Raw genomic sequence first — 26,094 nt, 5'->3', positions numbered from 1 at the left:
AAAACCTCGACCTGCTGGGCTCCGGCGATCCTTCCGCCTCAGCCTTCCAAGCAGCCGGAACTACAGGCATGCGCTACCACGCCCAGCTGATTTTTTGATTTATTGTAAAGATGAGGTCTCGCTGTTCAGGCGGGTCTCGAACCCGCGGGCTCAGGCAATCCACTCACCTCAGCCTCCCACAGGCGCGGGATTACAGGCTGAGTCACTGAGCCTGGCTTCTGCACATCATTTCAAGCATCTCTCTTCTATGTTCAGCAAGGCCTCGTGGAGATAAACAAGATCTATTACTCGTTATGTCCCTTCTCCCTGCCAGCACAGTGCTTGGTACGTAGGACACCCAGAGGACACAGTGTGTTAGTGAGTGAGTGAGTGAATGAGTGAATGAGGGAGCAAGTTAGTGAGCGAGAAAGTGAATGAACAAACCTACCAGCGAAGGGGCAAATCCACCAACTGATTGCTTATACATTTAAGTCAGCTAACAGGCATTTATTAAACACCTAGTATTTGCCTGATCCTGTATTAGGCCCTGAGGGTATCCTGTATAGTAGTGACTAAGGCAGCCAAGATCCCTGCCCTCCAGCAACTTATAGTCTACATTCCACTACCATGCTTGGCAGGGCTGGGACTAGGGTGAGATGAGAAAGATGCATCGTGGAAGTACAGGGTTGGAGCCCATCTGCATTTATAATTGATATTTTGTTCATCATGTATCTTTTTGCATTTATTTAAAAATGTTATATTAGCCGGTGGTGGCTCAGCCTGTAATCCTGCGCCTTTGGGAGGCTGAGGTGAGTGGATTGCCTGAGCCCGCGGGCTCGAGACCCACCTGGGCAACTTGGCGAGACCTCATCTCTACAGTAAATCAAAAATTAGCCGGGCGTGGTGGGGCGTGCCTGTAGTTACAGCTACTTAGAAGGCTGAGGCGGAAGGATCTCTAGAGCCCAGCAGGTCGAGGCTGCGGTGGCCGGGAGTGTGCCACTGCCCTCCAGTCTGGGTGACAGAGTGAGACTCCAACTCAAAAAAATAAAATAAAATAAAAATTAAAATGTTATATTAAAATATTTTTCATCTTGATCGCTGAGTTTTTGGGCACCCACTGAAATTCTTTGCACCAGCTGAGTCCCCTCCTTGCCTCACTCTAGTCTTGTCCCAGGTCTGAAGTGGGATGCAGGAGAAGTTTTTGACCATTTGTATGACTGTCCTGTCCAAGAAATAACTGAGATAGTCCCCACAGATGTGTACATGCCATTGGGTCCCGCTCAGCAATTGCACATGCCTCTAGGTGTGCAGGGAATGCTGATATGTGATGCTGACTAGCATAACAACTGCCAAAGTCAGCAGCTCCTGTGGGTATTTTTGCCTGTGAATTGTGGTTTCTGATCTCTCTGCTGGATAGACACTCAGCTAGGAGTTTCTACTTTTTCACACTTTTTCTACCTGTTGACTCCACCCGCATTTCCAAGGGTGTATTTCCACAGGAGGCTCTGTTCCTGCTCAGACTATTGCCCCGGCAGCCTCAGCTGTGAGTGAGGCACAAGGCAGAGGCTTCCAACTCCTCCATGGGTGCTCCATTCTCACTAAGCTCCTTTTCCTGGTCCAGGATTACTCTGCAGGGCTCCATTCCTTGGTTGAGGCATTCTGCTCACCCCACTCCTGAGTGGACAGAAAATCTTAGTTTTTAATTATCTGGGTTGACGGGAATGAAGCTCAAAAGCAGAAGGTGCTTGAGTCTTGGCTTTTGCTTTTGCATTAAGAATGGGGAGGAAGGACCCTCTTGTCTGGGGTGAGATGAAGGTGAAGGTGTTTAGAGAGGAAGGGGAGCAAATGCAAGTCTACTTCTGAGCCCGGATGTTGGGAGGAATAGACAGAGCTAGGTTGGCATTGTAGCAGGGTGACCCAGATGAGAATGAAAGCAAGTGAGGTGTTGAAAAGTGTCAGCCTGGAAAAGTGCTGGCTTTCATGTTGGAAGAGCATTCCTCATTATTCTCAAACTTCGGGTCTGGGGAACACACAGCTTACTTTCAGAGATGACCTCCCCAGTTTGTGATGATCAGCACTCACCTCTGGCATCTTCCTTGTGTGCCCTTCCTACAACCTGGGCTTCCGTATTCCAGCTGCAGGGTCAGCCTGGTCAAGTCACTCTCCTTAACACAGCCCATGGCTCCCCATGGTCACAAAATGGCTGGAGGAGTGCTCCCTCTGCCCCTTCTCTCCGCCATGCCGCTCGCCACTGCCCTGTGCTATCTCAGCCACCAAGCTCCTTGCTGCCTCCTTCACACACCATGATCTCCCAGCCTGGCGCTGTTTTTCTCCCACCAGTACACCTCCCCTGTCCCTTCTCTGCTCTCCCAGAATTCAGGAACAATGTCTTTCCTCACCCCTGCTCCTCGCTTGTGCACTCTGGCTTCCCCACCAGACCATAACCTCCTCACTTGCAGGAATGTTTTTAGAATTGCTGGCATCAAGTTGCACAGACATGAGGCATGATGGTGGTTCCTTCTATCCAGAGAGTCACAAGTCCCAACACCACAGTGTTGAAAGTGACTTTCAGTGACTTAGTGCTGAAATTTACCCCCCATAGCAACCCCTCAATAGGCCTCAGTGGAAGTTCTATCCATGGAGTGTACACATGGGTGTCTGAATCTTTGTGTATCACCTAGCTCCTTCTTTTGCCTGGCAGGTGCTCGATGTGTCTGGGGCGGACATGTTGGCCAAGTCCATTGCTGACTGCCAGGTAGAGCTTCTGGAAAACTGTGGGCACTCGGTGGTGATGGAGAGACCCAGGAAGACTGCTAAGCTCATTGTCGACTTTTTAGCTTCTGTGCACAACACAGACAACAACAAGAAGCTGGACTGAGTCCCGACTGCAGCTTGCATTCTGCACACCGCATCCACTCCCATACCCCGAATCTGACGCGGCCACCACTCTCAGGAATTCTGCCCCAAATGCAGTTGGAGCGCCAGCGTCCCTGAGGAAGCCAGTCCCCTATCCCTGATATCCACGGTTCCACAGCACTTCAGGGACCACAAGAAAATCTCCAAGATCTTTTCCACAAAATGGAAATGCATATGGAACAAAATAAGAACTCAACCATGAAATCTACCAAGAAAGTCTTCAAGTTCATGTGGCTGACAAGCTTTTGCAGAGCGGCCTTTTTAGGCCATAATCATCGAAGACATTTTCTTTAAGACATTTCTCATCAACTGAAACTCAAGATACTTTTGTTGCTTCTGATGTATTCCCATGCATGGTCAGTGGCTCTTCTAGGAGTATTAGTCCCACTTTTGAAATCCTGTTGTTTAGGTCTAATTTAAGTTTTACATAGAGACCCATATACGAATGCAGCCCATCAGCTGCAGGACAAGGAAGAAGATAGCAAGCTGTAGAAATGTTTACATGCATAGAGGGGCACTGTCCCACCTCAGCCAGCCCTCAAAACTACATGAGCAGCAGAGAACGCAGGTGAGGGGTTTGTCTGGCACCCATGAGTTGGGTATGTTGTGAGCAAGCCAGAACACTCATGGAATGAAGAACACTTGGGAGGGTGGGGTTCCTAGAAATAACTTATTATTTTTAAAAGTAGGACTAATAAGCCGGGCTTGGTGGCTCAGCCTGTAATCCCGCGCCTTTGGGAGGCTGAGGTGAGTGGATTGCCTGAGCCTGCGGGTTCAAGACCCGCCTGGGCAACTTGGTGAGACCTCATCTCTACAATAAATCAAAATGAGCCGGGTGTGGTAGCGCGCACCTGTAGTTCCAGCTACTCAGAAGGCTAAGGTGGAAGGATCGCTGGAGCCCAGCAGGTCGAGGCTGCGGTGGCTGGGAGCAGCCACTGCACTCCAGTCTAGGTGACAGAGTGAGACTCCAACTCAAAAAAAAAAAAAAGTAGGACTAATAAAGCAATAATGTTCTAGACAACTCTCTAAATATCAGACTCAGGTTCCACACAAGCAACAACTTGTGGGCCTCTTTTCTATTTTGCTATGCTACTGAAAACTCTTGGATGTGAAATACTAGTTTGTTAATGAATTCTGTGAATTCTGTGAACAGTAAAGTAATTGAAAATAAGTCTAAACAGCTGTAAAAGTGACCACAATGATATGAAATAAATTTAATGAGTCTAGATCAACAACATGCAGGTGTTTTCTATTTCTGAGCTCCAAATTAAGTGCAATGTTGCCAAACTTTCTGTTGACTTTAAAATGTGTTTTTTGAAGTAAGGCTTGTTCTACAGGTTTTGGGAGCCTTTGTATGGATGATTTATTTTATTTTAAGAAATCGTGTTTACCATTTCTATTCTATTGGAGTTGTATATATATATATAAAAAACAAAAAGTGAGAGTCATCAAACTTCTCCTAAATCCCATATTTTGATGCCCTTCTGTTGTGCTTAGGCATAACCACCCTGGGAGCATCACTTTTTCAAGCCTTTGTACAGAGTCTGCAGCCAAGTTGTTCTGGGAATAAAGTGAGATCAACTTTATGGTTTAAATTGGAATTCAGACTTGCTTTGAATATTTTAATTTAGCAGAAAAAATAAAACATAGATGTTAAAAGCAAGAAGATACAAAAATGTGACATCATACTTGTGGGCTGCAGCCCAGGCAGTGCTCAGAGAGAAATTCATAGGCCTAAGTGCATACATTAGAAAAGAAGAAAGACTGCAAATCAATAAATTAAGCCTCTATCTCAAGAAGCTAGAAAATAAATAGTAAATCAAGGCCAGAGAAAAATAGGAGTACAGATGAAAACAAAAACCAATGAAATAGAAAAGAAAGTAGATGTTAGACATTTTACTTGTTCCAATTTTCTACTCTTACCAAGAATTCCGAGCTTAAGGAGTGTGGGAGGGTCAGTCTTACTGGGTCTGTGTGGTGAGACATGGTCTCCTTGGGTTCACTGAAGAAGCCCCAGGCCTGGGATAAGTAAGTATCTAAGGTCAGAAACCCTACTGGATACAGGAATTCTCATGTCCTGGGTTGAATGCCAGCTAGGGATAGCATCCATTCAGGCAGGGTGTGGCTGTCCATCCCTGCCCGGAAGGACAGTGGGCAAGCTCTGCAGCAAGACACAGGTGACACTTCTTCTGCTGTCACTAGAGAACTTTGGCTAGAAGTCATGAGCCGAGAATATGAAAAAGTTGTTTTTGATGAACCCATGAAGTTCAGGTTCTCCTTGGCCCTGGAATCTTGGCCCCACTGTGCTAGAAAGGCCCTCACACCTTACCGCTGCCTTCGTGATCATAATAAGTCTGCTGGTTACTGCCAGCTCCATGCCCCCCATACCGTGCCCCACTGGATCCTGTAGTGTGTGACTTTGATGACAGTTGTAAAAAGAAGAAAAGGGTCATTCATCATAGCCCTTCCTGAAAGACTGCCAGAAACTTTCAAAATAACAATGGAGAGCCCCAGGAATCACAACTGGGCTCTTGATTCAACTGCCTGGAGTGGGGGCCTTTAGGGATGCTGTGGATGGACCCTCCTGTTCAGGTGTTGAAGAGGCTGAGGGACAAGCAGTGGTTAGAACTTGGTTTGCAATCAGTCTGGGCTCTTTGTCCAGGACAGAGGTGATACCAGGAGTGACTAGTGTGATAAATGCATCAGTTTGATGTCACTGTGTGTGTGAGTCCGTTCATTCCATCTGAGCCCCAGTGAGTACTGAGTATTACCCTTCCCAGGGAATCTTACTTGTTGCTTTTCCCAGAGGAAGCTCTCAGAAAATACTGAGGACTGAGGGACTGGAACATATGTCAGGCCAGGCTAGGGGACCGAATCTCACAACTATGTGCTGGGACTATTCTAAGTGTTTTCCACAGATCACCTTATGAAGCTCTTATGCAGCCCTAGACTGTGCCCATTTTACAGCAAAGGAAATGGGTGTGGAGTGGCAAAGTATCTTGCCCAAGGTCACACACTGAACAAGAAGAGGGAAGCCTCTTGATTTATAACTGAGGGTGACTTACAAAAACCATGCTTCACCTGCTCAGGCAGGAGCTCTCCTGCCAAGCTCACCAGTCAGCCTGGGACCCTGTTGGCTCACCTGGGTCAGGCTAGCATGTAGCAGTTTCAGGTTGCTGAGGCCATACCTCCTGGCTTGGGCCCCTGTTGAGAAAGGTGACCCTATCATTCATTTATCATAGTTAAGGACTTCCCATGGCTCATCCTGCTGCCAGGCAGGAAACAGAACTCACCTGGATTCATTCTGCTAAGGGCACATCAAGGGATGGCTGAGCCCGTGGGTTCAAGACCCACCCGGGCAACTTGGCAAGACCTCATCTCTACAATAAATCAAAAATTAGCCGGGCGTGGTAGCACACACCCATAGTTCTCCCTACTTGGAACCACTGCACTCCAGGCTGGGCGAAAGAGTGAGACTCCAACTCTAAATAAATAAATAAATAAATAAAATGACAATTCAGCTGGGCATGGTGGCTCAAGCCTGTAATCCCAGCACTTTGGGAGGCCAAGGTGAGAGGATTGCCTGAGCCCAGGGTTTGAGACCAGCCTGGGCAACTTAGTGAGACCCATCTCTACAATAAATCAAAAAATCAGGTGTAGTAGCGCGTGCCTGTAATTCCAGCTACTCGGAAGGCTGAGGCAGAAGGATCGCTGGAGCCCAGCAGGTCGAGGCTGTGGTGGCTGGGAGCAGCCACTGCACTCCAGTTTGGGCGACAGAGTGAGACTCCAACTCAAAAACAAAAGAAAAAGAAAATGGCAGTGGGTCTGTTTCAGCATTGTGTATGCTAAAATATGCTTTGGCCAGATTTGAAACTTTAAAAAAAAAACTCTTCCTTGGTTAGGGTCTCTATCTTCCCCTCCCCATCTCTCCCTTCTCTCCCTCCACTCCCTCTGTTTCATGACTCTATCTGTGTCCTGTCTGTCTGCCTGCTTCTTACTCTCTGTCACACACACACAAGCTCATGCAGACAGTTGGAAGCCTGGTTCTTCTGAGCCATCATCTTCTATCTCTTCCAACATCTCTCCTTTAACTTTCTCATCAGTCATTTCTCCCTCCCCAACCACCAGACTGGGTGCTGTTCTTACAACTCCTCCATTTCCTTAAAGGAGGCAAAAAATCAAGTTTGTTTTGGAGGGGGTGGGCGTGGTCACACACAAGGCTGTAGAGATGTCCTCAAATTACCTGCCAAGGTCAGGACCAGAGGGCGAGAGTTCCTGGGACTGATGTTTGGGTACCCCTCACTGTCCCATGGCTCTGGGGCCCAGTGTCATTGCTCTCTGGGGCTGGTAACAACCAGGGTGTGGATTTGAGATTGCCCATGCCCATGGTTGTTGAAGGAGTCTTGAGTGACTGTCATCAGCGTATCTAGAAGAAGGAGAGAACATATGATGTCTCAGCTGTCCTTTCAGCCACAGAACATTCCCTCTCTCCCTCGGCTCCTGGAGGAACCTTCCCTTCATTGTTTTCTGGATCTTTGGTCTTTAAATCTTAGGCCACACCTAGGAGGCCAGAAGCTCCAGCAGGGGATGGAAGAAGGAAGGATATTTTAGAGTGGTCAGTGGCACTAAGGTGACAATCCCAATGACCCAAAGCGAAAGCTGGCTGGGGAGGAGGGAGGCACAGGTGACTGTTGCTGAAGGACAACTACTGGAAAAGCGGCTGCCCAGACATTAATGTGAGCACACGTCCACAATCCCACACCAAAGCACTCAGGCCAGATGTGATTCAAATTCAGAAACATCCCGACTTAGAAAGGCAGCCTGGTGTGTATACACATACTATGTGACACTCACACAGGGCCAGAGGCCACCACACAGGAGCATATGAGTACAGTTCTGTTTCTGCTGAGTGACGTATACAAATCCACAGTAAGTGGGACAAAGCTATAAAAAGCCTCACCTGAGTTCAGATTAAGTGTTGGCCCCAGATGAAGAGATTTGCCTTCCAGATTTTTTTGGATTTCAGGATTGCAGACAAGGGATGGGAGCCTGCATTCCAAGTCCTGCTCTCTTGCCTTGGGGGTAGGTGATGTTCCCAGGGAAAGTCTTCCAGTGTGATATGAGCAACACAAGATGGGTGTAGTCCACAGCCCCCCCTTGTGCCTGACTATTAGTAACAGCACCTGGTTTTTATTTAATAATTATTAGTTACAAAAATGATGCTCTGTCCCTCTAAAATAAATCAAACAAAAAGAATGCTAATAAAAATGAGTCTCCTACACCTTCTCACAGCCCCATCCTTCCCCCAAAGTCTGCTGGAATTTCTGAACATTTGCACATGTACATACATACGTGCAAACAGTGTAAAACCAGTTGGTTTTGTGGATTTTTTTTTTTTACATAAATGGGGTCATGCTGAACATCACCCCTTTTGTCCACCCTTCCCCCTGCTCTTTTCACTCAAAGCTCTTATCAGCCCAAACCCACAAAGCCCCTGGGTCCCTATAACCGGGATGCAGAGACCTCCAGAGACAGGGGGGTGCAAACCTCTTTGTAGGGACCCTCAGAACCCCTAGGAGAGGATCCATAATTTTTTTTTTTTTTTTTGAGTTGGAGTCTCACTCTGTCACCCAGGCTGGAGTTCAGTGGCACACTCATGGCCACCACAGCCTCGACCTGCTGGGCTCTGGCTATCCTTCCGCCTCAGCTTTCCAAGTAGCCAGAACTACAGGCACGTGCCACCACACCTGGCTATTTATTTATTTATTGCAGAGACAAGGTCTTCCAAGTTTCCCAGGCTGGTCCTGAACCCGGGGGCTCAGGCAATCCACCCGCCTCAACCTCCCAAAGTGCTGGGATTACAGGCTCAGCCACCAAGCCCGGCTTCTGATTTTTAAGAATGGATTTAAGGCCCTTCCAGAAACAGGCTGCATAATTACAGGGTGGTTGTTGCCTTTCCAGATTCTCCCTTCCTGGGGTTTGGAGTCTGCTTTTATTTTATTTTTTATTTTTTAATTTTTTCGAGTTGGAGTCTCACTCTGTCGCCCAGACTGGAGTGCAGTGGCACGCTCCCAGCCACCGCAGCCTCGACTTGCTGGGCTACGGCGATCCTTCCACCTCAATCTTCCAAGTAGCCGGAACCACAGGCGTGCACTACCTACACCTAGCTAATTTTTGATTTATTGTAGAGACGAGGTCTCACCAAGTTGCCCAGGTGGGTCTTGAACCCATAGGCTTAGGCAATCCACTTGCCTCAGCCTCCCAAAGTGCTGGGATTACAGGCTGAGCCACTGAACCCGGCCTGGAGTCTGCTTTTAGGGGAGAGGTTTCTAAGATCACTTATAAGGAAAGTTTCCCCCATCATTTAAATACAGTTCTGAAATGCTCGATAAGGCTGGCCACAGTAGCTCACAGCTGTGGTCCCAGGCATTCAGAAGACCAGGGCAGGAGGACCGCTTCAAGCCAGGAGTTTGAAACTGGACTGGGCAACACGGCGAGACCCCCCATCTCTACAAAAAAAGTATTAAAGAAAAAGAAAGAAATATATACTGTATGAGACAAAGCCAAACAGCTTGGCTGTAGCTCCAGTCCCCAGACAAGCAGGAGAATGACTGAGGGAGCAAAGATATCCTCCCATAACAACCGGCAGAGGGCCAGGTGCTGAGGGAGAGGACCAGGCCAGCTTGCTGCTCCCCAGGTGATGGAGGTGGTTTGCATTTGACGGTGTAGGAAGGAACTTCTAGTCATTTTTACCACTATCCGGTGAGCTACTCACAGAGTCCCTACCTGCACTAGGTGCTACTCATGCCCTCCCAGGTCTCCTTTCCTCTGTGGTACCCACTCTCACCTGCTGTGAGTATCATCTACTGATGGCTCACAGAGGACTGCCCTTGGATGACTGGAGGGGCCTAAGAGGCTTTGCCACATTCTCCCCTCACCTCCCAGGGCTACCAGATGTAATACAGGGTACTTGGGTACATTTTAATTTCAGATAAATGATAAATACTTTTCTGGTGTAAGGATGTCCCATTCATTGTTTTTTTGAAAGTCAAGTTTGACTGGGCATCCTGTATTTGCATTTGCTAAATCTGGCAACCCTACAACTGTCAGCCAGTGACTGATGAGGCTGTGAAGACTTGGACCCCTCGCCTCACAGACTGGATGCCTTCCGGTGTCATTTCTGCTCTGCTCTGGGGCTCCTGAGGGGTCAGGCTGAGGCCAGCCTCCGCTGAACCCCATCTTTGCTTCGCTTCTTCCCCTGCTCTGTTCTGCTTCCCTCCCCCCTTACTGATTGCTCTCGAGAGCTATCTCCCAAGAAATCACTTCCATGAGGGTCACTGTCTCGGGCTTGGCTTCCAGAGACTCGAAAGAATTGCCTACTTGTCAGTTGCTTTCTTGGAGACGATGCTCAGAGCTGCCTCAGAAGAGTGGCTCCCAGCCTATCTTCCACGAAAGAAGAAGGAATACAGCCTTGCAGGCTCTGGCACCTCTCTCCACCTTAGAGAAATGGCTTGACCTGTGAGCTTCCTCTTCTTCGTCTGTGAAAGGTAGTGATCACAGTAACACCACACAGTTGATGAGATGCTGTGATCAAGTCATCTGGCACCTGGCAGGACCCTCTAAATGGAAACACCCACTGCAGTTCCACGGCTTTCAACTTCTGATCATTTTCACCACCTCTGTCCTGTCTTTACAATCTGCAGACATGGGGGGGGAGGCGCCATCTCCATGAAATCAAAGGGAAGTTGTGGGACTGGAATCCCACTTGGGCCCCTCTTGTGTTTTCTTCCCTTAATTGAGAAGGTTCCTCAACTTTGGCAAAATCCCCTTGGCACTACTAAGCAAGGCAGGGAGGGAGCCTCACAACCGAGGGGAAGTGTGGACTTAACTCCTTCTTGGCTGCCTTGCCTTTCAGAAACAAAACACTTACAGACCTGCTCCAACAACTTTGCTCTGAAGCACAGAGTACACAGAGAGTGTTCAGAATGGTCCTCTCGAGAACCAAGCGAACCACCCAGTGCAGTGCAGGGCAACTTTTGTAAAGAGAGGAAGCTAGCCTGGGCAACAAAACAGAACTCCAACTCTAAAAAAAATTAAAATTAAAATTAAAAATTAACCGGGCCTGGTGGCACGCAACGGTACTTCTAGCTACTTGGGAGGCTGCGGTGGAAGGATTGCTTGCGCTTTGGCGTTCAAGGCTGCAGTGAGCTCTGATCAGATCGCACCACTGTACTCCAGCCTGAGCAACAGAGTAAAACCCCGCCTAAAAATTTTTTTTAAAAAGACGGACACAGGTTTGTGTGTTTTTTTGTTTGTCTTGAGTTGGAGTCTCATGCTGTCGTCCAGACTGGAGTGCAGGGGCCGCTCCCGGCCACCGCAGCCTCGACCTGCTGGGCTCCAGCAATCCTTCTGCCTCAGCCTTCCAAATAGCAGGAACTACAGGCGCGCGCTACCACGCCTGGCTAATTTTTTTTTATTTATTGTAGAGATGAGGTCTCGCCTGCCCAGGAGGGTCTCGAACCCGCGGGATCAGGCAATTCACTCACCTCAGCCTCCCAAAGGCGCGGGATTACAGGCTGAGCCACCGAGCCCGGCAGCTTGTGTGTTTTGACTTGGAGTAATGCTTAGATATATCATCAGGAAGGGAAAGTCCCCATGTCATATCTGGGGGACACTTCTGAAACTCAGACCAGCGGTTGCCTCTGGAGAGAGGATAGGCTGGCTGAGGAAGAAGCAGGAGGTAGATTCACTTTTAATCCCTTTATGTCACTTGAAATGTATGCCTCAAGCCCACAGTACTTATTCAAAAAATAAAGTTTTGAAAAAAGAAAAAAAATTTTTTTAAATAGAGAAAAAGAAAAAAAAACAAAAAATAAAGATTAGTTGAAAAACAAAAGACAATCAATGTCTTTAACTTCAAAGGCATTTCTTTTCTCCTCAACTCTGGATTACCAAGACAACCTGAGAGAATTCAGGCAACTGGGCAGGCACTTCATTTGCAGGCTTTGGTGCAGGAGGAGAGTGAAATTATCCAACATTCTGTGAAGTCCAAAATGCACAAGCTATTCTGGGTTTTCTGGGCCACAACCTGGTGGGATAGGTTTGCCAGACAGCTGGCCTAGGGGCACTCTCTCCCACTACTGTTTCTTGGGTGCCAGACACTTCATACCCTCAACTATTTTTTCCTCACACTTTGTGAGGTAGATGCTAATCATCTCTCTGGGACAGATGAGGGAGCTGGGCAAGTGGCAAAGGTTGGATTTGAAGTGGATTCTGGAAGTATCTGAGATCAAGCTTTTTTTGAGAAAGAAAATGCTACTGCCAGTGGGGTCTGTTGATTTCCTCCACCTATTCTCCCATCTGGGAAAAAAAGGCCCATCTCCTCTGAGGGAAGAAGAAAAGGGAGCAGAAGCCACAGAACTGGAGAGCATGGCCAAGGCCAAGGACGGAAGCGTCAGAAAATGACAGACAGTGGGGATTGTGAGAAACGAGGGAGGAGCTCTCTGCTGACCCAGGCTCAGTCTTGGCGTGCAAGGCAACCCTTCGTTCCCCAACCCAGGCAGAACCAGCACATCCATTCATGGACTAGTGCATTCAGTAAGTAGATTATTGAGCACCTGTGGGTGCCAGAACAGACAAGGTCCCGTCCCTATGGGGCTTACAACCGTGGTTCACTTCCCACCTCAGCCCCTCAGTTGGTGGTAATATGATGCAGTGTAGATAGCACTGGCTAGAATCAGATAGCCTGTCCCACTACTTATATTTGTGTGATCCTGGGCAAATAACTTAGCCTATCTGTGCCTCAGCTTCCACCTCTGTAAAATGGGGATTATCATAATAATAGCTACCTCAGGATTGTGGGAGGGTTCTATGAGATAACATATGTAAAATATTTTGCTTAGTGCCCGACACAGAGTAACCACTTGAATATTAGCTACTATTGTTATTAAATACACAAATTATATGTAAGAACTATATGTGAGTACAGGGGACATACTTTGTTCTTGTCTGAGTTCCCAGTGTAACTGAGTACCTCCCTTCAAAATGCATTTAAAATGTCTTTTCCCTCTCTCTCTCTCTCTCTCCAAAATATGCTGGAGAGATTTCTCGACTCCCTTCCCTCCTCTCCACCACCCCCCAGACACTCCCTTGCATTGTGTTTATCTAATTATGCACTTGCTTAGAAACTCCAGGTGCTGGCCAGGCACAGTGTCTAACGCCTATAATCACAGCACTTTGGGAGGCCGAGGTGAGAGGGTTGCCTGAGCCCACGGGTTCAAGACCAGTCTGGGCAACTTGGCGAGACTCATCTCTACAGTAAATCAAAAAATTAGCCAGGCATGGTGGTGCGTGCCTGTAGTTCCAGCTACTTGGAAGGGTGAGGCGGAAGGATCTCCTGAGCCCAGCAGGTTGAGGCTGCAGTGGCCGGGAGCGTGCCACTGCCCTCCAACCTGGGTAACATAGTGAGACTCCAACTCAAAAAACAAAAACAAAAAAAGAAATTCCAGGTGCTAATCTTGAAGCTGACTGGATGGCAGTGGGATTCTCCCCAAACTGGAGGTTATCTCCAGGCTGTGGTTAATCTCCAACTCTGAGGTAGTACTTGTCGATGATTCAAGACTGCCATTGGAACAAACCATGTACAGCAGCACCCACTGCCACTCTCGCATGCTCCCTGGACCCAATTTTCCTTTTTGCACCCCTGCACACAGCCCCAGAGTTGAAGAGCCCTGTTGGAGACGTGAGCCTATTTCCCCACCTGCCGGCTTTTGGAATAAAGTCACTTTCCTTCCATGTCTCTCTTCTCCATTTTGGCTTTGGGCAGCGAGTGACAGAACTTGCTTTCGTTACACCAGCACCTAGAATAGTGCCTAGCACATAACAGGTGCTCAACAAGTGCTTAGTGAATTAATACATAGATGAAGCTTGGCTTACATTTAGAAATAGGATCAGCCAGGTCTTTTCATGTTAACCCAGATAAAACTGTGAGCTGGGAGCCCCAGGGCCCTGAGAACGGACCCTGTTCTTGGGGAGAGCTTGACATAGGAGTGGTTCAGAACAGGAGATGCTAGAATAAAAAATTCCTCAATGAATGAATGAATGCATGCATGAAGAAGCGAATGACTGTGAAGCACCCTGGAGGCGGGGTAAACGCGCCCTAGACAGGCAGTTGCACACACGGCTTTCCCAGAAGTGGGCACCAGAGGGCGCTGAGCTCGGCCGGTCTCAGCTTCTGAGCGCATTCAAGCTTGGGTCCTTAGGAAGACGCCGCGCCGTGACGTCATATCCGCCTGGGCGACACGTATGGCGGGGCGGGGCAGGGAGAAGCCAAACGAAAGCATGCCAGGAGTTTCCTTGGCCCAGGCTCTGGTCGCTATGTGGAGCCCCAAACCTCGACAGAGTCTTACAGCGAGCAAGACTTAGGGGAGATTGCAGGCGAGTTCGACGGAGAGCGGCTAGGTGGAAGCCCCTAGGCGCGCGGCTCTTCCTTTTCGGGAGCGGTTTCAGTCGGCCGTGCTGGTGTAGCCTGTCGCGCGCAGGGTGCGCATGCGCAAGGCGGAGCTGCGGAGCAGGCGGTGACGAGCGAACCGGGGCGCGTATCCGCTCTGGCCGACGACGTCGCGGGGCAGTGGCCGCACGCCTCCGTACCGTGCGGCGTGTGCTCTCGGTCGCGGCGGGTGGCTGCGAGGACTGAACGGGACCACGGGACCATGCGTTGAGCGTGCTGCACGCGCCAGACTCGAGGTGGGCGCCAAGCCATTGGCGGCTGTTAGTTGAAAAAAGTTGAGAACAGCACGGGTGCCCAACAAAAAGCCATTCCAAAAGTGCCCAGCTTTTTGAACGACTGTTTTAGCCCCAAAGTTTCCTGACGATCGCCCGCAGTGTTCGACTTGTTTTAGGTCCTGGGGAAGCAGTGAACAGGACCCCGTCTCGTGCAGTGGGCGTTCTGTTGGCGTGGGGAGGAGTACGGATAAGGAGTAAGGGGACTGCATCGTTATCTTAGAAGGTGGCAGATGCGAGGAGAAAAAGGAGCGGGGACAGGGTATCGTTCGGCATTAGCTGGGATGGGCACTAGGCCGCCTTGAGAGATGTTTGCGCAAAGCCAGGAAGGGGGCGAGGGTGTGGCCCTGCGGCTGCCTGGCGGAAAAGCGTTCCCGGCGTGTGGAAAAGCTGGCGCCGAGGCCCAGAGGCGGGAGTGAGACTGGTCTGTGTGGCGGAAGAAAGTGAGCAGAGGGAGTGACGGGACGTGAGGTCAGAGCCGCGCGGGGAGCAGTCATGCAGATCAGGTGGGGCCCTGCGCGCTGCGGTGAGGACTTTGGCCCCACTCTGGCTAGCAGAGGGCGGTGGCAAGGTTTTGAGCCGGGGGAATGCTGGCGCTTGGATAGATTTTAATAGGCTCGCTGGAGAGACAGATTGAGAAGGGGAATGGGGAATCAGAGACACTTACTACTGGTAGATCAGTTTGTGAGCATCTCCGCAGCCATTTAAAAAGGCTGTCAACGATGATGACGACGGTGACTACGTGAGCGCACGCGCTTTGTGGCGAGCCCGAGGGATATACCAGCTGTGGAGGGTTTCCCAGGCTGCATCGCCTCTTATCTCAGAACAGCCTGCAGAGGGCAGTGATGTCATTGATCCAGAGGACGCGGGGCCTGTGGCGAGGTGAATGTTGCATAAACATTTGCTTTGTAAGTCTAAAAACACACAATAAAATTTAGCATCTTAGCTATCTCTGAGTGGTATTACGTGTATTCATAGTGCTGCTTAGCCATCACCACTATTCATCTCTCTGAATGCTCCTTAAGTCTTAATTGTTGTTGCATCCTAAGCTCCAGGCCTGATGTCATCCCCCTACTTTAGGCAGCCAGCTCCATCAAGGCAGTCAGTAACACTAAAAAACACCTGTCATGTGCCAGGCAGCGAGTGAAACTCTGTTCTTCCTGCCCTTCTAGTCAGGGGAGACCCTAGTGATTGTGAAAGAAGCACCAGGTGACTGTTGCTGCTGTCCTGGAACCAAAGATGCTTTTGAATGTACAGCCTTGCTACTACTGCTATTCCCTCAGTCATATATTCAACAGACAATTGAATACCTACTTTGTGCCAAACACAGGAATAGTGTTTGTTGAGTGGATGGCTGGATGTAGCTCCTTGACCTTGACTTCTCCTTTTCTCCAGAGGTCATCATCTGGGAGTGGCTGAAACTGGGCCTGGCCTATCCAGGGGGACAGTGAAGTGGGAGTGGAGCCAAGGAGATGAATTCTCCCCAGGGAGATCAGCATGTTTTAAGTTCTTGAAAGTTCCATATCTGTTAGAAATGGCATTAAGTTCCCATTGCAGGAATTCTTCTCAAGCTACTTGCTGTTTAAGGTTAGTCTTCTACAGGACTGCCAAATAGTCCCACACAGACCTGACTTCTGGCCTAAGGGAACAGGCAGACCAGGAGAGAAGGGGACAGCAGAACTACCACCTTTCATTCTGTCCATGTTCTGTGTTGACGAAGAGTAAACAAGAAGCAGCCTCCAGATTTTGGATTTTCTTTTTGCTTTTATTTATTTCTCTGGATTAAGAGGCATCATAACAGAGTGGTGGTGGGGGCTCTGGAGTTATTGGAATCTCTGGGTACCCTTGGCCAGGTGTTACTAAGCCTCTGTAGCCTCTTCTCAAAAACAGGAATAATAATAGCCTATACCTCATGGGAGCATTTTAAATATAGAAGCTAAGGCATATGAAATGTTAGTTTAAGACTGAGTACTTGGTTAGGAAAAATGTTAGCTGGGATTATGTGTCAGGATTTAAGTAAGAGTAAGTGCCTTGGCATATAAAAATAGAGACTTTTGTATCTGTATGGGTAACCTTAGTTTGATCAGAATTTGATGAGTTACTGTACTAGGAAGTCTTCTAAAAACCAAAAGGGCCAAATTCCCATTAAAACTGTGAGAAATAGCTTGTACCTTGGTAATTTCTAGCTGTCTTGACTTAACTGTAGGTGTGATCAACATTGAAAATGATGCCTGCCCCAGCTGCCACATATGAAAGAATAGTTTACAAAAATCCTTCTGAGCACCACTACATGAAAGTCTGCCTGTAAGTTCAGTTTAAGTTCTGTTTCAGATTATTTTTCTAAAATGAATCTGAAAATAGCTTGAAATTTAATATGTATTTTTAAAAAAATTTTTATAGAGAATTTCAAGATCGTGGAGTTGGACTGAATGCTGCACAGTTCAAACAGCTGCTTATTTCAGCCCTAAAAGACCTGTTTGGGGAGGTATGGAATCACTTGGTAGATAAACATTATTTTATTTTTAAGTGAACGTGGGGGGGCTCTTACTGTGTTGCCCAGGCTGGTCTCAAACTCCTGGCCTCAAGCAGTCCTCCTACCTCAGCCTCTGAAAATGTTGGGATTATAGGCATGAGCTGCTACACCCAGCCAAACGTTGTTTTTGAAAACATTTTTTTAAGTGTATAGATCATGCATGCTTTATTTCTTTATTGTAATAAATACATTTATGTTCTTTTTTTTTTTTTCCCTTTCATTCCCTCCTCCCCTCTACTCTTCCCATCCACTGGCAATCACTATTCTACTCTGTCTTCATGAGATCCACCTTTTTATCTTCCACATGAGTAAGAACCATGCAATAGTTGTCATTCCGTGCTTGGCTTATTTCACTTAACATGATGTTCTCTAGTTCTGTTTATGTTGCTGCGAAATGACTTTATTTATTTATTTATTTTTGACTGAATAGTGTTCCATTGTAATATAGACTACATTTTTTTTTTTTTTTTGAGTTGGAGTCTCACTCTGTCGCCCAGACTGGAGTACAGTGGCTGCTCCCAGCCACCGCAGCCTCGACCTACTGGGCTCCAGTGATCCTTCTGCCTCAGCCTTCCAAGTAGCTGGAATTACAGGCGCGCGCTACCACATCCTCCTAATTTTTTGATTTTATTGTAGAGATGAGGTCTTGCCTGCCCAGGCAGGTCTCGAACTCGCGGGCTTGGGCAATCCACTCACCTCAGCCTCCCAAAGGTGTGGGATTACAGGCTGAGCCGCCAAGCCCAGCTTAGACCACATTTTTTAATCCATTCATCCATTCGTAGGGACTTAGATTGATTTCATTTTGGCTATTGTGAATAGTGCTGCAATAAACATGGGAGTGTAGATATCTTTTTGATATGTTCATTTCCTTTCCTTTGAATATATACCCAGTAGTAGAATTGCTAGATTATATAGTAGTTCTATTTTGACTTTTTTTAGGAAACTCTGTGCTGTCCTCCATATTGACTGTACTAATTTACATTTCCACCAGCAGTATATAAAGGTTCCTCGGGCCAGGCCCAGTGACTCAGCCTGTAATCCCAGCACTTTGGGAGGCCAAGGCTAGAGGATTGTCTGAGCCCAGGGGTTCAAGGCCAGCCTGGGCAACTTGGTGAGACCTCGTCTCTACAATAAATCACAAGAAAACTAGCCGGGCAAGGTGGCGTATGTCTGTAGTTCCAGCTACTTGGAAGTCTGAGGTGGAAGGATCGCCTAAGCCCAGCAGGTTGAAGCTGTGGTAGCTGTGAGTGTGCCGCTGCACTCCAGCCTGGGCGATAAGAGTAAGACTCCAACTCAAATAAATAAATAAATAAAGTTTCCCCCAAGCATTACTTTTTATCTCTTTACTATTATTATTTTTTATTTAAATAGAGACAAGGTCTCACTATGTTGCCTAGGCTGGACTTGAACGCCTAGCCTCAAACAATTCTCCCACCTCAGCCTCCCAAAGTGCTGGGATTACAGGCATGAGCCACTGTGAGACAGTGAGATTCTAACCAAGAAAGAAAGAAAGAAAGAAAGAACTCTCAAACTCAGTAAAAAAAAAAAATCCAATTAGAAAATGAGCAAAAAGCCGGGCTCGGTGGCTCAGCCTATAATCCCACGCCTTTGGGAGGCTGAGGTGAGTGGATTGCCTGAGCCTGTGGGTTCGAGACCTGCCTGGGCAGCGAGACCTCATCTCTACAATAAATCAAAAAATCAGCCAGGCATGGTAGCGCATGCCCGTAATTCCGGCTACTTGGAAGGCTGAGGCAGAAGTATCGCTGGAGCCCAGCAGGTCGAGGCTGCGGTGGCCGGGAGTGGCCACTGCACTCCAGTCTGGGTGACAGAGTGAGACTCCAACTCAAAAAAAAAGAAAAAGAAAATGAGCAAAAAGAGAAATAGATATTTCACTGAAATATCTATTGGCAAAGAAGCACGTGATGTTTAACACTAGCCATTAGGGACATGCACATTAATAACACAGTGAGATATCACTATGTACCTAGCCAAAATGACAGAACAAATAGTGGTAATACTAAATGCTGGCAAGGATGGGGAGAGACTGGATCACTCACCCACTGTAGGGGGTATGCAAAATGTGCAACCATCTGGAACATAGTTTAGCAGTGTATTAAAAAAAATTAAATATGCATCTGCCATACAACCCAGCATTAGCGCTCCTGGATATTTGTCCCAGAGAAATGAAAACTTGCATTCACACAAAAACTTATACACAAATATTAATAGCAACTTTATTTGTAATAAACAAAAATGAAAATTTCCCAGAGCCCATACAAGCATAGATATACACAGCAACTTAAATGAATCTCCAGATAATTATGCTGAGTGAAAAAAAGCCAATCCCAAAAGACTACATACTGGGTGATTCTGTTTATATAATGTTCTTGAAATATTGTAATTATATAATCTGGAGAAAGACTAGTGGTTACCAGGGGTTGGGGTAGAAGAGGAAAAGGCTATATAAGGGGGTAGAACAAGGGAGTCTTGAGAGGAGACACTTATCCTGATTGTGGTGGCAGTTACATGAAGCTGCCTACATGGTAAAATGACACAGAACCATATACACCCATGTACACATATATATGAGTATATGTGCAACTGGCAAAATGTGAATAAACTCTGGATTGTACCAATATCAGTTTCCTGGTTTTGCTTCTATACTGTAATTAGGCACGATGTTGATGTGAGAGGCTGGCTGAAGAATGCATGGAACCTCCCTGTATATTTTTTTTGCAGTCTCCTGTGAGTCTATAATTTGTAAATAAAGTTTTAAAACAGGCTGGGTGTGGTTTCTCACAACTATAATTGCAGCACTTTGGGAGGCCGAGGTGAGGGGATTGCCTGAGCCCACAGGTTCAAGACTAGACAGGGCAACTTCGTGGGACCTTATCTCTACAATAAATCAAAAAATTAGCCAGGTGTGGTGGTGTCTGCCTGTAGTTTCTGCTGCTTGGAAGGCTGAGGTGGAAGGATCACCTGAGCCCAGCAGGTTGAGGCTGTGTTGTCTGAGTGTGCCACTGCACTCCAGTCTGGGCAACGGAGTGAGACTGCAACTCAAAAGAAAAAAGTTTTAAAACATGTGTGCCCCTTCTATGTGTCGGGTATAAAAGCTAGCTTCTGGGGTTTATATAGAGTAAACAGAAAGACATGGTCTCTGCCTTATTGTCTAATGGTCTTGATTCTTGTAGTAGGAAAACATGCTAAACAGTTAGTGACAAGAATGATGAGAATTGTGAAAGAGGAAGTACAGTGTCCTGAACGAAAAAGAGTACAGCAAGCAGATTGAGTCTAATCTTGGGACTTAGGGAAGGAACAATTTAAATGAAGACTCAGCCAGGCGTGGTGGCTCATGCCTATAATCCTAGTACTTTAGGTGGAAATGAGAGGATTTCTTGAGCCCAAGGGTTTAAGACCAGCCTGGGTAAGTTGGTGAGACATCATCTCTACAATAAATCAAAAAATTAGCTGGGTATGGTGGCTCACAGCTGTGGTTCCAGCTTCTTGGAAGACTGAGGCGGAAGGATCACCTGAGCTCAGCATGTCGAGGCTGCAATGGCCGTGAACATGCTACACAAAGAGTAAGGAGGCGATGGCCACCTGAAGAGATGCAGAAAGAACATTCTAGGTTGGGGAACTGTAATAGGCAACTCAAAATGCCAGCACCATTAAATAAAATACTACTTTTGTGGAGGAGAAAAACTTGAGTTGACAGGATTTGTTATTAACATTCAGAAGTAACAGTGATAATAGTTTGCTAATAGCATTATTCCACACATAGGTTGATGCTGCCTTACCTTTGGATGTCCTAACCTATGAAGAGAAGACCTTGTCAGCCATCTTGAGAATATGTAGCAGGTATGACAGACAGTGCAACATTTCTAATGTAATAGAGCAGAGACTGATGGAGAAATAGAGTAAAAATGCTCTCCTAAGAATGAGAAGAATTTTGTCATTGTGAACACTGAGCAGGTTTTGGGAGATTAAACTGGGGTGAATGTGAGCATTCATCCACTAGGAACTTATGCTCTAGAGAAAGCTAAACTTGTGATTTGGTTAAAACTGTAGAGTTTCCCAGTTGATGGTTATGGTTGCAAAGTCAGAAATGTATGTTTTGGAAACACTCTTAGTTTAGGTTCATTTTATTCTTTCTTTCTACAGTGGTCTTGTCAAATTGTGGAGCTCTTTGACCCTATTAGGATCCTATAAAGGCAAAAAATGTGCTTTCAGAGTGATTCAGGTAAAGACTGTTCTTTCACATATTCCAAATAGGACTGAGTGGTGGATCAACTGCTTCTTAATATACATGACTCATTCTTGTGCTTGCATAAATGTAGTGTGGTTAACAACCTAGCTAAGGGGAAAAAGCCAGGACTTGTTTCTGAAAATGTGGATAGAGCACTTAGATTTTAGATTCTGTGGTAGATGTTTTAAGATAAAATGTGCAACTCTTGTGGAAAAGGTTTAATTTTCATTTAATGCTTAATGCCTGGTGTGTTATGTATTGGTATGCTCTTTCTGAACTCAGGATTCCTTGTTTATCGAAGGCTTCCTCCCAGGATGCTTGTTAAAAAAATGCATCAGCTTTGCTTATCTTGTAAAATGGGGTGTGTTTCTGCATTGCCCTATTTTTCAGTGTAATTTTCTACTAATATTGCCGTAACCTTTTTTTTTTTTTTTCTCTTGTAGGTTTCTCCATTTCTCCTTGCATTATCTGGTAATAGTAGGGAACTAGTATTGAATTGAATGAGTCGTCTTCAATTTCAAAAACACCACGAAGGCACCAAAAAATACTCCTGAGAGTGGAGGAATGTTTGAAGCCTGAAGCAAGCCAGAAGCTCCTATTGATGAATTTTGAAAGTGGTGAAGATGTTCCCAATAGTTTCCAGCCATCGCCTTTGGTTGGGTGGGCTTCAGAGGAGAGTCTGCCTGAACCAGCCAGTGCTGATCTGGCAGCACTTTGAGCATATGCACATCAGAGTTGGAGACCGGGCTGAACTTAGTAGGGTCTTCACGCAGAGGGATGTGGCTACCTTCTCAGAATTAACAGGGGATGTCAATCCTTTGCATTTAAATGAAGACTTTGCAAAACACACCAAATTTGGAAAGACAGTTGTACATGGAGTTTTGATCAATGGATTTATCTCAGCTCTCCTGGGTACTAAAATGCCTGGGCCAGGCTGCATATTACTTTCTCAGGAAATTAAGTTTCCAGCCCCTTTATATATTGGAGAAGTTGCTTTAGCTTCTGCAGAAGTGAAAAAACTGAAGCAATTTATTGCTATTATTTCAGTGTCATGTTCTGTGATAGAAAGTAAAAAGACTGTTATGGAAGGCTGGGTTAAAGTTATGGTTCCAGAAGCTCCCAAATCCTGAAATTTCAGGATTGTAAATTCAGATTCCTGTGCTGTTGTTATTGAAGAGTGTCCAGGGAAACAGGAATTGCTGCTTTTCACCAGAAATGGCTGATAGACTGAGAAGCCTGTATTTGGGGAGGGGAGGAGATAAAATGATGTTCAGATGTTCACTTTCCAGTTTGGCCTTGTGCTTCACATAGACTTGAATATATGCAGGATTTCATCATCCAGGTTTTTTTTAAATTAAAAAAGTACTAGAAGATTATTTATCTAAAGACTTTACTTTAGGATTTCAAATCTAAATAAATTTGCATTTGGACAACAAAAACCTACTTATATCTGTATAGAAGCGGTTTCTCACTGAAATTTTTTTTTTTGAGTTGGAGTCTCACTCTGTCGCCCAGACTGGAGTGCAGTGGCCGCTCCCAGCTACCACAGCCTCAACCTGCTGGGCTCCGACGATCCTTCTGCCTCAGCCTTTCAAGTAGCTGGAATTACAGGCATGCGCTACCATGCCCAGCTGATTTTTTGATTTATTGTAGAGATGAGGTCTCGCTGCCCAGGCAGGTCTCGAACCCGCGGGCTCAGGCAATCCACTCACCTCAGCTTCCCAAAGGCACGGGATTACAGGCTGAGCCACCGAGCCCGGCTTCTCACTGAATTTATAACTAGCATTTAATTATTGAAGGCAACAATAGAAGTTGGATCATCTTTGAACACCTACATTTACCAGTGAATATTCTTAGACCCTCTCCTTCAGCAACTTCTGGATCAGAGTTTATTGAAATTTTTCATTTATTTATTTTTGAGTGGGAGTCACTCCATTGCCCAGGCTGTAGGGCAGTGGCACACTCATGGTCACGGCCACCCCAGCATCAACCTGCTGGGCTCTGGGGATCCTTCCACCTCAACCTTCCAAGTAGACAGAACTATAGGCACACACCACCATACCCGGCTAATTTATTTTTTATTTTTTATTGTAGAGATGAGGTTTCGTCAAGCTGCCCAGGCTGATCTTGAACCAGGAGGCTCAGGCAATCCACCTACCTCAGTCTCCCGAAGTGCTAGGATTACAGGCTGAGCCACTGAGCCTGGCCAAAATTTGTTATTTTTTACACCAAGTCGGCATCTTGCTCAACCTTCAGTGGGACTTGCCTTTCAAGTGGGGTTCCCTGTTACTGGAAAAGGGCTTATGTGCAGACTTGGACTTAGTTGTATAAACTCTGTCTGGTCTCTCAGATGGTGATAACATGTACCATGCAGGATAGTTGCTGGAGATGATAGACACAGAGTTAAGCACAGGGCCTGGCCTGTTAATGGTACTTACTATTGTTGTGCACATCCCCTTGTGACTAAGGTTAGAGGTTTTCCTGAGTTTAAAGCTGACTGGCTAGTAAGTAGTTAAACAATCTTTGAGAGTGTCAACCAATCTCTATTAGTGTTCTTGAATAGAAAGTCTCTATGTTAAGAGTCCAGATTCTTTTTTCCCTCCCATGAAGATAGGAATCTGCCTCTCATTATATGAATAATATACAATTCGTTTCTACTTATTTATTTTATTTTTTTGAGTTGGAATCTCACTTTGCCGCCCAGGCTTGGAGGGCAGTGGCATGCTCCCAGCCACCACAGCCTCAACTGGCTGGGCTCAGGTGATCTTCCCACCTCAACTTTTCAAGTAGCTAGAATTGCTGGCATGCGACACCACACCCAACTAATATTTTTTTAATGTATTGTAGAGATGAGGTCTTGCCAAGTTGCCCAGGCTGGTCTTGAACCTGTGAACTTAGGCAGTCCTCTTACCTCCGCCTTCCAAAGTGCTAGGATTATAGGTGTGAGCCAGTGTCTGGCTATAGTTGTTTTTAAATTGTAAGAAATAAGCTGGGCATAGTGGCTCATGCCTGTAATCCCAGAACTTTGGGAGGTGGAGGCAAAAGGATTGCCTGAGCCCAGGAATTTGAGACCAACCTGGGCAACTTGGCAAGACTTCGTCTCTCTACAATAAATCAAAAAATTAGCCAGGTGTGGTGGTATACATCAGTAGTTCTAGCTACTTGGAAGGCTGAGGCGGAATGTTCACCTGAGCCCAGCAGGTTGAGGCTACAGTAGCTGTGAGTGTGGCACTCACTGCACTCTAACCTGAGCAACAGAGTGAGACTCCAACTCAAAAAAATATAATAATAAAAAATACAAGGAAGACCAAGGAGGCCAAGATCTTAAAAGTTGGGGAGATACTGAAGGAGAAATAGGCCTAATGTGTTAATCCTAAACAATCATCTCACACAGCCAATACTTTTCCCCTTCATCTTTTTTTTTTTTTGAGTTGGAGTCTCACTCTGTCACCCAGACTGGAATGCAGTGGCCGCTCCTGGCCACCGCAGCCTCGACCTGCTGGGCTCTGGCAATCCTTCTCCCTCAGCCTTCCGAGTAGCTGGAATTACAGGCATGTGCTACCACGCCCAGCTGATTTTTTTATTTATTGTAGAGATGAGGTCTCGCTGCCCAGGCGGGTCTTGAACCCGCGGGCTCAGGCAATCCACTCACCTCAGCCTCCCAAAGGCTCGGGATTACAGGCTGAGCCACCGAGCCCGGCTCCCTTCATCTTTTAATAACTTTATTGAGGTATAAGTCAGTCACATAACCATAAGATTCATCTTTTTAAAGTGTACCTAGTTGTACAACAATCATCAAATCAATTTTATAATGTTTTCATCACCCCCAGCAGAAATTATTGTTAGCAATCACCCTTCACTTCTCCCCATCTTCTCCAGTCCTAAGGAATCTTCAATCTACTTTTTGTCTTGATGGATTTTCCTGTTCTGGATATTTCCTATAAATAGGCTCATATGATATGTGGTCCTTTGTAACTGATTTCTTTCACATAGCATAATGTTTTCAGGGTTCATCCATACTACGCCATGAATCAATCCATAACTCCTTTTTATGGCTGAATAGTATTCCATTGCATGGATATAACATTGTATTTACCCATTCATCAGTTGATTGACATTTGGATTATTTCCACTCTTTGTTAGACATAATGCTATGGGCTTTTTTTATTTTTATTTTTGGAGTTGGAGTCTCACTCTGTCACCCAGACTGGAGTGCAGTGGCCGCACCCAGCCACCGCAGCCTCGACCTGCTGGGCTCCGGCGATCCTTCCGCCTCAGTCTTCCAAGTAGCTGGAACTACAGGCATGTGCTACCACGCCCGGCTAATTTTTTTGATTTATTGTGGAGATGAGGTCTCGCCAAGTTGCCCAGGCGGGTCTCGAACCTGAGGGCTCAGGCAATTCACTCACCTCAGCCTCCCAAAGCGCGGAATTACAGGCTGAGCCACTGAACCTGGCCTGCTATGGACTTTCTAGGAGAGGTTTTTATGTGGACACATGTTCATTTCTAGAAGTGAAATTGCTGGGTCATGTGATAACTTTATATTTCACATTTTAAGGATTTATCACATTGGGTTTTTTTGTTTTTTGTTTTTGAGTTGGAGTCTCACTCTGTCGCCCAGACTGGAGTGCAGTGGCCA

At 46.5% G+C, this 26,094-nt stretch overlaps 2 protein-coding genes across 3 annotated transcripts in view; both read left to right on the top strand.

The window, feature by feature from the left end:
- ABHD6 (abhydrolase domain containing 6) overlaps positions 1-3,193 on the top strand; it is a 56,991-nt gene extending 53,798 nt beyond the window's left edge. The window contains exon 10 of the mRNA XM_008058535.1: positions 2,681-3,193. Within this exon, the coding sequence (XP_008056726.1) occupies positions 2,681-2,857 (177 nt within the window). The 3' untranslated portion in view covers positions 2,858-3,193. The remainder of the gene's footprint in view (positions 1-2,680) is intronic.
- An 11,386-nt stretch (positions 3,194-14,579) lies between these two features.
- On the top strand, positions 14,580-22,740 carry RPP14 (ribonuclease P/MRP subunit p14). 2 transcript variants are annotated; one of them, XM_008058533.1, is made up of 6 exons: positions 14,580-14,640; positions 16,883-16,980; positions 17,077-17,161; positions 20,991-21,067; positions 21,371-21,449; positions 21,899-22,543. In XM_008058533.1, the coding sequence occupies exons 2-6, from the start codon at positions 16,901-16,903 to the stop codon at positions 21,953-21,955; spliced, it is 378 nt and encodes a 125-aa protein (XP_008056724.1). In that variant the 5' UTR covers positions 14,580-14,640; positions 16,883-16,900; the 3' UTR covers positions 21,956-22,543. The 2 variants fall into 2 exon arrangements, with proteins under 2 accessions (XP_008056724.1, XP_021568253.1); XM_021712578.1 differs by lacking the exon at positions 14,580-14,640 and having other exon boundaries at positions 21,899-22,740.
- The last annotated feature ends 3,354 nt before the right edge of the window (positions 22,741-26,094 follow it).

Source organism: Carlito syrichta, unplaced genomic scaffold (genome assembly GCF_000164805.1).
Source record: "Carlito syrichta isolate Samal-C Ts95f unplaced genomic scaffold, Tarsius_syrichta-2.0.1 Scaffold303376, whole genome shotgun sequence".
NCBI classification, from domain to species: Eukaryota; Metazoa; Chordata; class Mammalia; order Primates; family Tarsiidae; genus Carlito; species Carlito syrichta.
This window is presented reverse-complemented; position numbering and strand designations above follow the sequence as displayed.